The sequence below is a fragment of the Hyaena hyaena genome, unplaced genomic scaffold, assembly GCF_003009895.1.
Source record: "Hyaena hyaena isolate Hyena2069 unplaced genomic scaffold, ASM300989v1 scaffold_443, whole genome shotgun sequence".
In the NCBI taxonomy this organism is placed as follows: Eukaryota; Metazoa; Chordata; class Mammalia; order Carnivora; family Hyaenidae; genus Hyaena; species Hyaena hyaena.
The window spans coordinates 598,786-615,727 of NW_024081075.1; the positions used below are offsets into that span (position 1 = coordinate 598,786).

The following is a 16,942-nucleotide window of genomic DNA, read 5'->3' on the forward strand; positions in this document are numbered from 1 at the left end:
GGCACTGTGACATGCCAGATGGAAGACTGCCTCCTCTGCGGGTTCCTCACTTGCCCGGCCACTGAGGTGACAATCCCACCTGTGCTGGCCTTGCATCCTGAGAATGAGCTTCTGGAGCCCCAACTATTCATCTCTGCTCCACCAGCCACCCACCTGCAGCGGCCCCCACGCCCATCTCCTGCCACGGAGGTGAGTCTCCTGCTAGACTCCTCTCATCGCCCTGGGGTCTGTTTGCCCCAACACAGCTCAGTGTCACAGGGTCGTGAGGCTCGTCCCCAAGAACGGAACCTGGTGTCAACACCCCTTTGTTGGGATCGGCTGCTGATGCCTCAGGGCTGCTTTGTCCCTTCAAGTACAAGAGGAACAGAATTCGAGGCAAGACAGGCCCCCCCCACTTGCTCTCTACTTGTTCGTGAATCTCTCACCACTGGGCCAGGTCACCGTGGCCGCTGCTGGGCAAACGTCTCCACAAGGAAGAACCAGCAGCGTCCCCAAGAATCCCCGGGGCCCCGAGGGGGGCTGATAAGCAGGGACACACAGCCAGGCCAAGTGGGAAGGGGATGGCGGCCTGCTCCCACGAGCACAAGCCCCAAGTCTGATGCTCTCCGCCCTGCTTTCCCCATGAGAGGGGAGCCATGTGCCAGCCAGCCACAGGTGCCCAATTCCTGCCACAGCTGAGACCCTCGGGGCTCCCGGCTCTCAGAAGAGTTTCTTCCTGATGCAGGGGCGGCGTGGGGCCAGCAGGTCTCACCAAGGACCCATCAGTCACCTGGCCGTGGGTTCACGCCACGCCTGAGGGAAGCCGGGAGCCCTCGGAGACCCTCCCTGCAGCCCAGGCCAGGCAGCCTTCACCCGCACCTCACGAGATGCATGCTGGCCGAGTCCCCTCCTGGTAACAGCCCACCAGGAGGGAAACACATGCAGCTCAGGGTCTGGTGCAGACAGCTCACGGGGAGGGGGTGGGAGGGTGGGGGCAGCGTCCTGGAGCCCCGCCTCTCAGGAGGGGTGATTATGGTCACCAGAGCGTGCAGGACCACGTGGTCGCCTCCAGGCAGACAAGGGTCCTCCTTGAGCTCCCCCTTTCCTCTGACGGTATTTGCACTCATGTCATTGGATCATTTGCAAACAGGACGATAAACCCGATTCACTGAACATACACGCACTTACTCAAGGACCCGGCGCGGAGAAGATGCAGACTTCCTCAGAGCACAGCCTGCGCTCTCAAATTGCTGCGGGTTTTCCTTCCCTTCGGGGAGACCTTGGTTAAGCTGGGGACCCACACGTTTGCTATGAGAGCAGAAATGGCGTCCAGGCGGGCAGGGCTCCTGACGCGGCAGGGCAGCGATCGCTTGTCCCACGGCGGGAGCAGAGCACGGCACTGCTGTCTGGCCCCAAGCCCAGGCTCTCTGTCAAAGCGCACAGCACCCAGCCTCCTTCAGCCCTGAGAACACGGGCATCTGCCCCTGGGGCCGGGGACCGGGACAGCCCCTCACTCCCCCGGGGGGCCCCCAGGAAGGGCTGTGGATACAAGTGATGCCTGGGCTCCCCGATGAGCCACAGTCACACCGCAGAAGCGGGATGGCTGGGAGGGGAGAGCATGGCTGTCGCGATCCCTACGTGACAAACAAGCACCGAGGCACACAGCAGCGAGGCTGTAGAGACCGTCACGGAGCCGTCTGAGCCGGGAGGCCGCCGGCAGGAGCACCCCCCCGCCCCGGGAAGGCTTGCAGGAGGCCTGGGCGCAGGGCAGGCGCCTGGTCCTGCGGCCTCGCGCTTCCCCCCACGCACTGTGAACGCGGAGCCACAGCACCGTCCGGGAGAGGCCAAGCCCTGGCCCCGCTCCTCGTCCAATCTGCCGGCTTGTGCCTGCTGCTCGCTGCATAACCATCAGTTTTATAAACAAATAAAAGCTACAATACCTTTTTTTCCTGAAAAATGCAAAATCTACAGAGGAAACCACAGCGCGGCCGCGTGGACACAAGCGTGCTGCGCAGCGTCTGTCCTTTGTTAACCCCTCGGCGTCCTGGCCCCAGCCTCTGGCCAGCGTCTCCCCCCACCCCCCCCCCCCACGCGCTATCGCTCTCTCGCAGGCGAAGCATGGAAATGACAATTTAAGATAACATATAATGGAGCTAATCTTTCTTCTGAAGATAAGATTTAAAACCCGGAGTCACTGCACATTTGCGGGCTGGTGAATAAATATAAAAATAACCAGCGCAATCTCAGACACAGAGTGCCCCTCACAGCTCCCTCGCTCGTGTGAGCTTCTGAATGATGTCTGCTTCTCGCATGCGGCTCATTTATTTCTCCAGAACCTAATTGAGTTTTGCTGTTTCCATATTGTCTGTTTTCAGGGCTGCCTCGGATCCTACATCTGTAAACAAGCAGGCAGAAACCTCCAACCTGACTTAATGAGCTGCACGCCCCACCTGCGGCGGCGGCCCAGCCCGCCCGCCTCCCCGCCGCCCGCACGGCCCGATGGGGCCCATGGGGCTCCAGGCTTTAAAGTCAGGCTGGGCTTTGAGGAATGGAAAATTCCCCAATAAAACGGGAGAGGTTGGAGTCACATCTAGACAGACATGGCTCCAGAAACCTCAAACAGCTTGCTTTCATCCTGCTTTTTTTTTTTTTAATATTTTTTTTATTTATTTCTAGGAGAGAGAGGGAGACAGCGTGAGCAGGGGAGGGTCAGAGAGAGAGGGAGTCACAGACTGAAACAGGCTCCAGGCTCTGAGCTGGCAGTCAGCACAGAGCCCGATGCGGGGCGCGAACCCACGAACCGCAAGATCATGACCTAAGCGAAAGTCGGACGCTTAACTGACTAAGCCACCCAGGCGTCCCATCCTGCTTTCTATTTCACCCCAAAAAACCCCAATCCCTCCACAGTCCCCACAAGGGAGACTGAGTGGGCCTGCCCGCTGGCCCCACGGGGCTCACTCTGGCCCTCTGCCTGCCCAACGCCCTGCTGCTTGCATGAGGACGGAGGAGCATCAGGCTGTGCTCAGGGTCTCTGGGGAGCAGCCCCGGGGCACCATCAGATGGAAGGGCGCTTCAGGGCGCTAGGCTCTAGAGAAGTGTGTTTCTCTGTTCCCTTATCCCCAAGCTGCACAGAAGCTGAGGGACACTTCTCTTTCCTCTCCTGTGATGAGGTGATTCTATGGGCTGACGCTCTAGACGAAGATCTCTCCGAGATGCAGGCATTTCATCTCTGTGACAGAGACACCCTTAGACAGCACCAAGAAACAAAATGTGGGCAAGACTGAGATGCTCAGCAATCAGGAACACCAGGGGCACCTGGGGTGCTTAGGTGATGATCTCACGGTTGAGGAGCTTGAGCCCCGCATCAGATTCTCTGCTGTCAGCGCAGAGCCCACTTTGGATCCTCTGTCCCCCTCTCTCTGACTCTCCCCCGCTCACTCATGTGCTCACGCACACTCCCTCTCTCTCTCTTAAAAACAGATAAACATTAGCTTCTGCACAGCCAAGGAAACAACCCAGAAAATTAATAGGCAACCAACAGAATGGGAAAAGATAGTTGCAAATGACATATCAGATAAAGGGTTAATATCCAGAATCTATAAGGAACTCACCAAACTACACTCCCGAAAAACAAACAACCCAGTGAAGAAATGGGCAGAAGACATGAACAGACACTTCTCCAAAGAGGACATTCAGATGGCCAACAGACACATGAAACGATGCTCAGCATCCCTCATCAGGGAAATACAAATCAAAACCACACTGAGATACCACCTCACGCCAGTCAGAGTGGCTAAAATGAGCAAATCAGAGAACTCTAGATGCTGGCGAGGATGTGGAGAAACGGGCACCCTCCTACACTGTTGGTAGGAATGTAAACTGGTACAGCCCCTCTGGAAAACAGTGTGGAGGTTCCTCAGGAAACTAACAATAGAACTCCCTTATGACCCAGCAATAGCACTGCTAGGAATTTACCCAAGGGATACAGAAATGCTGATGCATAGGGGCACATGTACCCCAATGTTCATAGCAGCACTCTCCACAATAGCTAAAACATGGAAAGAGCCTAAGTGTCCATCAACAGATGAATGGATCAAGAAGATGTGGTTTATCTATACCACGGAATACTACATGGCAATGAGAAACAATGAAATCTGGCCATGTGTAGCAACATGGATGGACCTTGAGGGTGTTATGCTGAGCGAAATAAGTCAGGCAGAGAAGAACAAATATCATATGTTTGCACGTATAGGAGGATTAGGAGGAACTTGACGGAGGAACAAGGGGGAGAAGAAGGGCGGAAATGGTGGGGGAAAGGGAGAGAGGCAAACCATGAGAGACTCTTGAATGCTGACAAAAACTGAGGACTGATGGATGTGGGGGGAGGGGGGGATGGGCATGGAGGAGGGCACTTTGGGGATGAGCACTGAGTGTTATGTAGAAACTAATTTGACAATAAACTATTTGTAAAAAAAAAATTAAAAAAAAAATAAAAAAAAAAAACAGATAAACATTTAAAAAACATAGGTTTAAAAAAAAAAGAAATCAGAACACCAAACAACTGGTGCCAGGACAGATGCCCAGTGGTCAGGGACAGATGCCAGTGGTCAAGAACAGATGGCCAGTGGTTAAGGACAGACGCCCAGTGGTCAGGGACAGATGCTCAGTGGTCAGGGACATATGTCCAGTGGTCAAGGACAGATGCTCATGGTCAAGGACAGACGCCCAGTGGTGAGGGACAGATGCCCAGTGGTCAGGGACAGACGCCCAGTGGTCAGGGACAGGTACCCAGTGGTCAGGGACAGATGCCCAGTGGTCAAGGACAGATGCTCATGGTCAAGGACAGATGCCCAGTGTTGAGGGACAGACCCCCAGTGGTCAGGAACAGACGCCCAGTGGTCAGGGACAGACGCCCAGTGGTCAGAGACAGGTACTCAGTGGTCAGGGACAGATGCCCAGTGGTCAAGGACAGATGTTCATGGTCAAGGACAGATGCCCAATGAGTAGTCAAGGACAAATGCCCAGTGGCTGAGGACAGACTCAGTGGTCAAACAGTAAGAGTTTTTCTGAATTCCTACGGATTACACGATGCCCACGATACGGCCACTGCCCCGAGGGAGCTCATGCACCAGCTGGGAAGATGAGTGTCCACCCAGGAGACAGCACCAGGACAGGCAAAGCTACCGGGGACTCTTACCTATGTTGGCCAGGGTCAGGTGCAGCCAGCCCTTCACCACCGTGTAGACGCCAATGGGCTTGATGCTGCCAAACCTGGTCACGTCTCCACTCACCACCACATCCTGTTCATATTCAGTTGCCACAACCTCGAGCTCGTGCGTGACCTGCACGGCCGGCCGCCCCTGGCGAAGGAGATGCTGCAGAGAAAGCGGGCGGTCAGGGGGTGGCCAAGGCAGAGCTCAGCTTCCAAAAACCCAAGTCCTATTGGGTCGTTCCCACAAATTCTTTAATAAAGTGCACCTAATTCACTCACTAAGTAAATGCCACGGATTCACCAACAGGCCCGGCAGCTGCCTCCCGGAGCCCCCTTCCTTGCAGAGAACGATGGACATGAGCGACGGAACATGGCCAGGTCCACACAGGGCCCAGGCTGGTGAGAGCCGGCACCAGGGCCTTCCTGACCTGGACCCTCTGCCGCTGCAGCTCACCCATCAGTGCTCTGCCTGAGTTCCGGCACCACTGAGGCTCTCGGGGGGAGGAGGGGACCACAGCCGCCACCAGGCCCAGGGGGAGCCCCCTCCTGGGAGGCCGTGGTGAAGTCACCTCCCTGTCCGCTAGCACTTCTCACACACAAACAGGTGCATGGGACCCGACGCAGGTCCCGGCGTCTGGAATTCTTGTGCTTCTGCAGCACCAGGCATCCCTGGCTCTGGGAGTGGAGGTGCCCGAAGTCACCCCTCCTTAGTGGGTCTGAAGCTTCTAATTGCTTCAGACCCCACCTGCCTAGCAGTGCAGGTCCACAGAGCCCACATAACCACACACGCGCTCACAGCTGGGGCCCCCTGGAGAACGGCCCATCGATGCAGGAAGCAAGGCCCAGAGCACCGGGAAGCAGAGGAGAGATCAGAAAGACGGTGTTTAAGCCAACACCCTTAAAGGCGGGTGGATGGGACCCAGCAGGCGCCCTGGTCCTCGCCCAGGAGGAGCGGCCCCACCGGGCTCCCCGGCGGGCTCTGTGGGCCCAGGCTTTTGCACATGCTCACCCCTGACACGGAAACACGCTTCTGTAAGTTCTCATCTCGGGAGAGCCGAGCGTAAGGGCAAGGAGCCCAAGTTCCAAGTTCCAAGTCAGAACTGCGCTAAAAGCCTGGGGCTGCTATTGTCTGCATGACCTGGGGCCTCAGTTTCTCAGCAGACCTGAGGACGCCGGGGCGGGGCGTGAGCTTGGGGCCCAGCTGGGGACACAGTGAGTGAAGCCCAGGAGCCACTGTCCCCGTCACCCTACATGGTCTGTCCTCAGGAAATGAGCTGGAGACAGGGCACAGCATGCCTGACGACTACTGAGCTGGCAGGGAGGGTGCCCCCCACCGCCGACACCAGCAGTGAGGGCAGCCACGCCCACCAGGGGACCCCCCCCCCCCATCGGGCCCGGGTCCTAACTAGCTCAGCCTCTCAGAATCCAAATCCACAGGGGCTCCTCTCTGCCCCTCCAGTGCCTCAGTACTGCCACGGGCACCCCTCCCCCATTCATCCACTCCCTCCTCCCCCCTCCTCCCTCCTTCCCCATTTCCTTCGCTCCCTCCTCCCCTGAATTCACCCCTCCTCCCTTCCCTCATCCCTCTATCCCCTGCCCCACCCTCTCTCCACTCCCTCATCCCTCATCTTTCTATCCATTTCCTCACCCCTCCTCCCTCACTCCCTCCTCCCACTCCCTCCTCCCTTCCTCATTCTTCCTCCCTCCTCGCCCAACTCATCCCTCCTCCCTTCCCTCATTCGTGTATCCTCTACCCCCTCCTCCCCCCGCGCCCTCCCCCTCCTCTCCCCTTCCCTCACTGCTCCCTCCGTTGGCACATCCTCAGCCAGGCAGCGCCATGCCCACTGTGGGCCATGACTGTGCTGGAGACGGAGAGTGAGTGGCCCATCCCTACCCTCCAGGACACCACCAGCCAGCGCGGGAGTCAGACAGACAAAGGCTGTGATGATCCCGCGGGGCTGCACCGGACAATGACGCAGGAAGGCTCCAGGGACCAGAGTGAGGACGGGGACGTGAGCTGACTGACACCGGGAGGGCTCACCATGGGCCGCCCTTGCCCCTCTTGCTCCCCCAGGGACAGGGATGGGCACTGAGGCGGGTGGAGGGGGACACAGCCGGGCCAGCCCTCAGAGGGAGGAGGGGGGCGCGGCGTCAGGAGACACGGCGAGCTCTCCCTGTGAGGGCTACCCAGGAGCAGGGGGCGAGGGGGCTGCTGCGGGGGCAGGGCTCAGCGGGGAAACCGAGGGCGCCGGAGGCTGAATCTGGGAGGTCAGCCAGTGCGTGACTCTGAGAGACGGAGGGGCCGCCTGGGCACAGCCCTGTCCTCCCGCGCCTCCGCGCCACCACCGCGAGGTCGTGCCCCCGTCCCTGGCCCGGGAGCGCGGTGCAACTACGCTGAGTGAGCATCTGGGAGGAACCCGGGGGAGGAGTCGCAAACTAACCCACGGGCTTAGGTGTTAGTACAGGAGCGGGGGGAGCACGCAGAGAAAGAACTAGATTCTAATTCTAATTCCAGTTCCAAAAGCACAAGTGGAGTAAGTGAGAGCAGGCACCAGGTGACCTTCGCACACGTCACCCCCCTCCCCTCCCTCCGGGCTGATGGGGGCCCTCGGGGAAGGTGCATCCTCAGGTCGAGGGGGCAGGCGGTGACAGGAGGTGGCCTGAGCGGACTGATGGCTGAGAAAACAGGACCTGGTGTCGCGCAGCTGAGACTCCATGAAAACCTCCTCCTTTGGGAGGGACAGGATTTGTGAACAAAGAAATTGCTTTGCTCTGGACGATGGCCACCGGCCCCACGGAGCCTCCCACGAGGGTCCCCCCACCCCGGCCGGGCTCAGCCTGCAGAGGGCGGCCACCTTCATGTGGACGGCGGCGGATCCGACGAGCAGCAGCGAGTCTCCGTCCCAGACGTCCACCTGGAGGGGCTGTGCGGCCAGGTAGCGGGTGAACCAGCGCTGCTCTCCGGGCCTCAGGAGTCCAGGCCCCACCAGGAACTTGAGCTGGAAGCCAGGGGAGCCTGTTCAAAGGGGCCCCAAGTGAGTCCACAAGTAATTAGAGTCATTTATCATCTTCACACTTCGAGGAGATCTCTGCTCTGGTCATGATCACTAATTTCTGCTTCCGTCCTAACTACGGTTTAATAAACACATTAGTCAAAAATGTCATAAAATACCCAAATTTACAAAATGGAGAGCCGTGTCCAGAAGTCTCCATTTCTTTCCAATACACACAATGAACCCCTCCCAAATTAGGATTTAGGGTTTCCACCGAATCCTTGTGGAACAGTCTATCCTGACGGGGACAGACGTCCTGGTGGGGGTTCCCCGGGGGGGCCATTAGTCTGTGGGCAGCATTTAAGGAGAATCGCAGTCTGCTGTCGAAGCGAGGCCAGCACCCCCACGGGAGCTTGAGCTGCGGTCCAGCTGAGCACAGGCCGCTCGTGGGGCCCAGCACCCCCCCGGCCCCGCCCCAGATTGGGCCTCCAAGGAGCTGCTCCCGGCCTCAGGCTTATTGCCAGGAGACGGGAGCAGACGGTGGCCCTGCCTTCAGCCTCTTGAAGCGACATCACCATCCATTCTAAGTGGACGGAAACCCGGAGCTGCAGTGCAGGGAGCGGCAGTGCTGGGGACACGCTCAGACCTTTCTCCCCTCTCTGCCAATAGCGCCACGCACTTGCGGGGCCCCCGGTGAGTCCAATACTAACTCTGGGGAGGAAGGGCCGCACATTCACTCAGCAGGGGGACCAGGTTCCAGGCCTGGCTGGGATCCTCACCCCACCCCCCGGGGGGCCCACACAGTAACGTCCCGTCTCTCAGGACCAGACAGTGCTCCCCGGGGAAGGAGGGGAGCAGGTTGGGGCGGGACAGAGCACTGGAGGCTGGGAGGAGCTGGGGGTGGAGGGCCTCTCCTGGGTCCGAGGACCAGCTGCCAATGGCCTGGCACCAGCCACAGAGAGGGAGGTCGCGGGGCGCCTCCCAGAGTGGGGGAGCAGCGAGGGGTCAGGACAGAGGCTCAGGAAGGGCCGGCAGTGACACCGTGCAGGCCAGTCCCTAGCACCACATCTCCAGTGACCAGATGAAGTCACAGGCCGAATGGAGGCCAAGGACGCCCACCATCCCTGACCCAGTGCCACCCCGGCCAGCAGGGCCACCTGGTGCTCTCTGGACACCCCGTAGTGATGGGAGCCCTGAGGCTGGCTCCTCAGAGGCGTGGTGGAGGCTGGAACACAGACCTGGTACCACCCGGCCCCAGCTCACGGCACTGGTGGCCCAGCCCCACCGGCCGGGCACGCCTGCGCCGCGGGGAAGGAACAGCTCGGGCACCGGCTCCCACAGCGGCCAGGCCTCTGCCTCACAGAGGAGGGGGGGCAGATCTGCACTCTGTGGGCCAACTTCCCAAACCACACCTGCGGACACCCAGCCCCGGGAGCTCCGCACTCCAGCCCAGTGTCCCCCAGACCCATGGACTCTCCACCCAGGTTCTGCCTGCTCGCAAACATCCCCACCGGACCCTCCACCCTCCTCCCCACACCCTTGCGAGGCTGGCTCTGCACCCCCCACCACTACCGCCCATCAGCTGCCTGGTCCTCTCAATACAATCATCAGCTCACATTCACTATAATGACCGGGACGCCCCCACCACGCACCAGGCACCGCGTGGGGATAACACAGAAGACGACGCATGAGGGGTCCCAGCCTGATGGAGCTCACGGTCTCAGGACGACACATTGTGGAGGAGCCGATGGTGTGCTGAGTGTCTGGAGGAGGCCTGTGGGGCTGTGGGGGGGCCATCCTGGTCTGGACCCAGCCTCAGGGCTCTCATGCGGGAGCCTCCCAGGCCCCCCACCCCCCGCAGGCTTGGGCCCCTTCACTCCCATCCAGCTCAGATGACCGGCTCCCCAGTAGCCTCCTCAGAGATCCACACTCCTCATAAAGCATCCGCAAAGGGAACGCTGTGTCGCCTCCAGCCCCCTCTGCGAAGCTGCTGACCATCTACTCAACCAAGACAGACCCCAGGGGCAGTGGCACCTTCCCGGGGTTTGCTCAGGCTCCCAAGCTTACCTCCCTCATCACCCTCACAAACACACCAACCCCCGGGGCTCCTTCTGCCTCAGTCCAGCCGCACCCCTGTGTCCAAATCCAGCGGGTGCTCCTCCTTCAGCTGGACAGTCCTCAGTCTCTGCCCCCCATCAGGACTCACTAACACCCCTGCTCTCTGAAGGCGTCCACAGCTCCCACAGGTGAGGGGCGCCTCTAAGACTACAGTCTACAATCCCTGGTGAACGTACAGCGGCTAGGAATATCTAGGCATCAAACGACAATGCAGGAATCGAGAGACGCAAGGAGAAACAGATAAAAACATAGTAATAGTAGAGAACAACTAACCACTTTGTTTTCAAAGTAGGTCAAGTCCACAATAAATAAGGATACGGAAGACCAGCCCAGCTAATCCCTAAGGTGGAGCCTGTGCATATATGTACGACATGGTTCCCCCAATAACAGAGAATACATCTTTCGAGGTACTGGGGATGTTAATAAAAGTTCACTATGTGTTAGGCCACAAAGAAAACCTAAATATGCTCTGTAAGGTAAAAATACTACAGGGGCGCCTGGGTGGCTTAGTCGGTTAAGCGTCTGACTTTCGCTTGGGTCATGATCTCGCAGTTCGTGGGTTCGAGCCCCGCGTCGGGCTCTGTGCTGACTGCCAGCTCAGAGCCTGGAGCCTGTTTCAGAGTCTGTACCTCCCTCTCTCTCTCTGGCCCTCCCCTGCTCACGCTGTCTCTCTCTTTCCTAGAAATAAAAATTAAAAAAAAAAAAAAATACTACAAACAATATTCTCTGGACACAAGGCAACAACCAGAAATTGGAAACAAGTTTTAAAAACAAATTTACAACTGACTTTTAAATAATTCTATGTCAAATGGAAAATAAAATCAAAACAGATTTTCTAGAAAAGAGTGAAAATACTACTTATCTGAATCACCAAAACATAAAGCAGCAACCAAAGGAAAATTCATAGCCTTGAACCCTCTGCATCCATAAAGACAGAAATAATTAAAATAAATGAATTGAGCAAGTCAAATTAGGAAAATAACAATAAAGAACACCAAAAAAAAAGTAATAAAGATAAAGGTAAGATTTAGTTGGTTTGAAAACAAGAAAACAGCAAAATCTGCATGAGGTACACTCCTGGGTCTTTGGGAAGACGGGGAGATAGGAATGAGCGAGTGAGGAGATGCCCTTGTGCCCGGCAAGTCCGCTCCCGCCCCATAAGGGCCGTTCTCCTCGCCTTAACCTATGGATTCCCCAACCCCCACAAAGGGCATAACAAGTTCATGTGGAAAACCAGCCCAGCCAGAATGTGCAGGGGGGAAGGGGAGGCTGCAGGGAAGGGCACTGAGGGGTGAGGGGGGGCGGGGGCTGCTATACATCACGGCCAAGCAGCCCCTCTGACCAAACAGCATGCCGGCTTTGTGTGACAGAGAGTCTAATGTGGAGCCTGACAAACCACAGCCCACATGCCACTCCAGCTGCGAGCTAAGAATGGCTTTCATCTTTTGAAAGAGTTGTTAAAAGAAAGAAGATTCCAGAGAGCACATATGTAACCCAGAGTGTCTAAAATATTTACTACCTGGTCCTTAACAGAAATCAGTTTGCCAACCTCTCTGGTCCAATAGAGCAAAATATATAATCCAGAAATAAACCCAATTAATAAAGAAATGTTGGTACATGATAGGGGTGGCCCTCAAGTCACTAAAAAAAATAAGATGTATTTTTTAATAAATGGCACTGAGTCAAAAGGAGAGACATTTGAAAAAAGATAAAATTGGATCCCTATCTCCCATCACATAATAGGATAAACTACAAATAAACCAGAAATCTCCATGAAATATGAAACCTACAAACCCTCAAAGACCACATGTGCTTTCTCTCTACGAGCTGGCGAGGAGGACACCCTCCTATTCAGGACCCAGGCAAGTTCAGGAGCAATAAAAGAGAAGACAGACACATCAGACGGGACAGAAACAAAACTATACTTTGGAAAACCCCAGAAGCAAAGTAAAAACGACAAGGCAGGAGAACATATCTGCAACTGATCTCACAGGCAACAGTTAATCTCCCTATAAAGAGTTCCTAAAACCGAGGACAGAGCAGCAAAAAAATCAGATAGAAAAATGGGAAAAGATATGAATAGAAGTTTGCAGATAAGGACAAATGTAAAAGATACTCCACTTTGCTCGTGATGACAGAAATGCAAATTAAAACTTCCCTGAGATCCATCTCACGTGGATCAGACTGTAGCAATCCCAAAGGTTGAAGACCCATTTTGTGCACAAGGCCCCGAGAAAACAGGCAGCCCTGGGTGCCATCAGTGGAGCACAGGAAGGTCACGGGCTAACCCGGTGGGGGGCTAACCCGGTGGGGGCGCTAACCCGGTGGGGGCGGTGGGGGGGCTGGCACATCTGTAATCTGACTGCTAGAAATGCACCCCCCCCACACACACCGCACGCGCAGTGAACACGTCGATCGCCAGGTCACTAACTGCTGCATTCTCTGAACCGGCAAAGCCTTGGAAACGGCCCGAGCTCTGTCCGCGCTCTAATACCGAAGACAAACCACCCCCAACAGAAACAACTGATAAACTGGATTCCATCCCATTAAAAGCTTCTGCCTGCCACAAGACGCTGGCGAGACCAGGAAGAAGACTATCCACAGGTGCAGAGAAAACATTCGCAAAACACACATCTGATAAGTCTTGTATGCAAAACATACAAAGAACTCTTAAAGCACGACAATAAGAAAACCCAATCTCCTCAGCTCAGGTCAGGATCTCACAGTTTGTGGATTCAGCGCCTAGTCAGACTCTGTGCTGACAGCTCAGAGCCCGGAGCCTGCTTCGGATTCTTTGTCTCCCTCTCTCTCTGCCCCTCCTCTGCTCGTGCTCTATTTAAAAAAAAAAAAAGAAAGAAAGAAAGAAAGAAAAGAAAGAGAAGAAAGAGAAGAAAACCCAATCTACAAATAACCAAAAGGTATGAAGAGATGCCTCCCCAAAGAAGACGTGCAGGTGGCCAGCAGGCATATGAGGAGAGGCTCCCCCATCGCACGTCATCAGGGAAATGCAAACTAAAACAGCAGCGAGATACCACCGTGTACCTGTGAGAACGGCTAAACTCCAGAACCCCAACAACAGCAGAGGCTGAGAAGACGGGGAGCGCCAGGACCGCTCGCTCGTCATGGGCGGGAACGCAACACGGTGCAGCCCCTCGGGAAGACAGTCCTTCAGAAGCAAACACACTCTTACTTTACGACCCAGCAAATGTGCTCCCAGGTATCACCCAAAGGAGCTGAAAATTTATGTCCACGCAAATCCTGAGCAAAGATGTCTGTTACCGCTTTCTTCATAAAGGCAAAGACTGGAACCAGCCGAGAAGCCCTTCAGTAGAATGGAGAAATACACCGTGGTCCCTCCAGACAATGGAACAGGATTCAGCACGAACAAGAAATGAGCTAACAAGCCAGGAGAAGAGGCGGTGGAATCTTAAATGAGTACTGCTAAGTGAAAGAAGCCAGTCTGAAAAAGCTACACAGTATACAATTCCAAGTGTAGGTCACTTGGAAAAGGGAGGCTATGGGGACAGGAGAAAGATCAGAGGTGGGCAGGGGGGCAGGGAGAGGGAGGGATGCCGAGCACAGGGCATATTTAGAGTCATGAAATTATTCCGTACAATGCTGTATGGGGATATCGATGCTCTGTGTTTGTCAAAATCCACAGAACAAACAATGCCAGAAGCAAGCCTTAGTGTGAACGCTGAGCCTCGGTTAACAACAAAGTGTCAACCCCGGTCCATCAACCGCAACAAATGTCCAGATTTGCTGCAAGATGCTCCTACCTGGGGAGACTCTGGGGGCAGAGGCAGGTGGGAACTTGGGACCACCAGATCAATTTCTCCATGAAACTAAGACTGCTCTAATAAAACCTATTAATTTTTAAATAGAACTGAGCTCTGTGTGGCACACGTGTTGTACTTCAACAACAAAAGAAAACATAACCTGAGTGAGGCTCAAGAGGGGCTACATGCCGGGCTGCGAGGACCCCAAGCTGGGCCATCGGAGGAAGCCCAGACCCCCGCACCCCACCCGACCCCCGGCAGGGATCAGCTGGGTAAGACACAGAAAGAGCTTTTTCAGACTTCAACTTGAGAATTCTCGACTCTGACTTTTAATTCATAATGACAAATTTTGGTTTTGGAGTTTAATTTCTTTGGACCTCAAGTTGCAAAGAAATTTAATTTTTTAATTTTTTTAAGTTTCACTTTATTTTGCAAGTGAAATGGCACAGGTGCGGGAGGGGCAGGGAGACTGGGAGAGAGAATCTCAAGCAGGCTCTGCAGCATCCGAGCAGAGCCCGGCGGGGGCTGGAACTCCTGAACTGCAAGATCATGACCCGAGTGAGCCGAAACCAAAAGTCAGGCACTGACCAGACTGAGCCACCCAGGCGCCCCAGGAAATTTAATTTTTGAACTGATTTCTCTCTGGGAAATTCATAAGATAGAAGAGTTTATATTCGAATCGGGCCTTTTGTATGGAATGGCCTGCACACTGCCTGTAACCTCACCGCAGAACCTCCCGAGAGCAGCCCAGGATAACGTGGCCGGATGGGGCTGGAAACAGGAAATGGAACAGGAGACGCATACTCAGTAACAGGTGCACGGGAGCCCTGAAGTCAGTGCACCATTCTGGTCCATCTCGGAGCCTTCTGGGGACATGAGCTAAACTGTCCACCAATGCTCCTGGGAGGGGGCACAAAGGGAAGGTGGTCAGTTTGGGAGAAGTGGTCCCTGGAAGGCTGGGAAACCCAGGAAGTGGAGAGAACAAAACCTGGAATGTGGCAGAAGGTCCTGAAATGTGGCAGAAGGTTCTTCCCTGGCCACACGCTTCCCAGCAGAGGGACTCCTGCACCCACCCTCTGCCTGGTGCAGGCCCCTCCCCCACCAAGAACAGCTCATCGGCTGGAGGATCTTGGAGAAGCAGCAGACCCGAGCTGCGCCCCCTTCCCCTCTCTTTTCAGATTTGCCTGCAGGGAGAGAGGATGCCAGGGGCCTCAGCCAAGCAGGGGCGAGGGCTCTGCCCCAGGGTCTGCGGCGGTGCACAGCCCTTCCTCTGCTGCAGCGAAGCCCACGGACGGAGGGAGCATCAGCAAGACGCCGGCTCTGGGACCCAGCAAGGCCCCCAACAGCTCTGACCCTCCCCACTGAGTCCGGCCTTAGGCCCGCTGTACCTGTGACCCTTCCTGCCCAGCAACTTGGCTGACCCTGTCTGCTGTTTTCTAAGCATTTATACTTATTTTAAAATTTCTCTCCCTCTACTTTTATTGGATTTGTTCTGGTTTTTCCCCAAACTTCATGAGTTGAACAAGTAGATCAGCATTTTAAAATATACTTTCTTCTTTCCCAATACAAGCATTTGAAGCTGTTAAATTTCCCCTGGGGCGCCTGGGTGGCTCAGTTGGTTAAGCATCCGGCTTGGGCTCAGGCCATGATCTCCTGGTTTATAGTTCAAGCCCCACGTCAGGCTCTGAACTCTAAGCATAGAGACCGCTTCAGATCCTCTGTCTCCCTCTCTCTCTGTCCCCCATCACTTGTACTCGCTCTCTTTCTCTCTCTAAAATGAATAAAGATTTTAAAATAAGTAAAACAGTCATTTCTATTTTTATTTCTTCATTAACCTATAGAATAATTAAAAATATATTTTAAATTAAAAAAAAAAACAAACCTCTGGCAGTTCAGAGCCTTTTAGGGGGAGGGAATGGTTGATTTCTGATCTGTGGTGTTACTGTCAGAGAACGTCATACCATGAGATCAGATACGGAGTCTGCCGGTACGTGGCGATGCCTGCGTGATGGCCTAAAGCACGTACACACGTACACGCGTGATCGGTTTCTGTAAGTCCCAAAGTACGCTTGGTTCTGCAGGTTTTACAAGACCATCTTTTTAGACTGTATTTTTATAATCTCCCCGATGATTTTCTGCCTGATGTGTCAACTCACTGCCACAGGCTGGTCCCATCTTCTACAACTGCGGGTTAGTCAATTTCTTCTTATAAAGTCCGTCAATTTTTCTTTTCTATTTTGAGGCTGCATTTGTTGCAAGTTCAACAGATACAGTTATTTTCCTAGTGATTATCCCCTTGATTATATTTCATAGGCTTCTTTATCTCTAGTGCTGCATTTGCCTTTTGTCTCTTTTGTCTGATGCTAATGTCGTTAAACTACCTCCATTTGATTAGCATTTAACACATCATTTTCCACCTGCTCTTTCTACTTAAGAGCCTCGAGGTTCCCAAGCGCTGCCCCTTACCCTGTGACTGACCAAAGCGGGGTAACTAACTGACCATCAATAAAAACAACCCTTTTTATCTGCTTTGATCTACCGCAGTTTAAATCCACTGGTTATAACGATACGAGAAGCAAAAGCCTTCGCCCCACTCTGGGTGGATGCTAGGGAACAGGCTAATTATGGTGAAAATTAGTAAATAAAAGGGAAGAACTGAGCATTATTCTGCCTTTCCGACATGAACTGAACCTCAGCAAGTTTCTCTTCATGGAGGCATTCCAGCTGGCAGGAAAAGAGGGGTTCCGGAAGGAGAACGCCGCCACTTCAACACTGAGCAAAGAGCCGGCCCGTCGGCAGCAGACCTAGCGGCACCGACACCGCACAGAAAGAAGCGACCAGGCTCCGTGTGGCTGCAAGAG

The 16,942-nt window shown here is 54.8% G+C and overlaps 1 protein-coding gene and 1 long non-coding RNA gene across 4 annotated transcripts in view; one reads left to right on the plus strand and one right to left on the minus strand.

Moving 5' to 3' along the window:
- NPHP4 (nephrocystin 4) overlaps positions 1–16,942 on the minus strand; it is a 106,599-nt gene that overhangs the window by 14,751 nt on the left and 74,906 nt on the right. For all 3 annotated transcript variants that reach the window (XM_039253247.1, XM_039253246.1, XM_039253249.1), the window contains exons 17-18: positions 8,047–8,207; positions 5,177–5,354 (exon numbers count right to left, since the gene is read on the minus strand). In XM_039253247.1, coding sequence (XP_039109178.1) covers positions 5,177–5,354; positions 8,047–8,207 — 339 coding nt within the window. The remainder of the gene's footprint in view (positions 1–5,176; positions 5,355–8,046; positions 8,208–16,942) is intronic.
- On the plus strand, positions 6,316–7,757 carry LOC120245979. Its single transcript, XR_005531943.1, has 3 exons — positions 6,316–6,403; positions 7,093–7,189; positions 7,707–7,757. It is a non-coding gene; the product is annotated as an uncharacterized LOC120245979 (long non-coding RNA).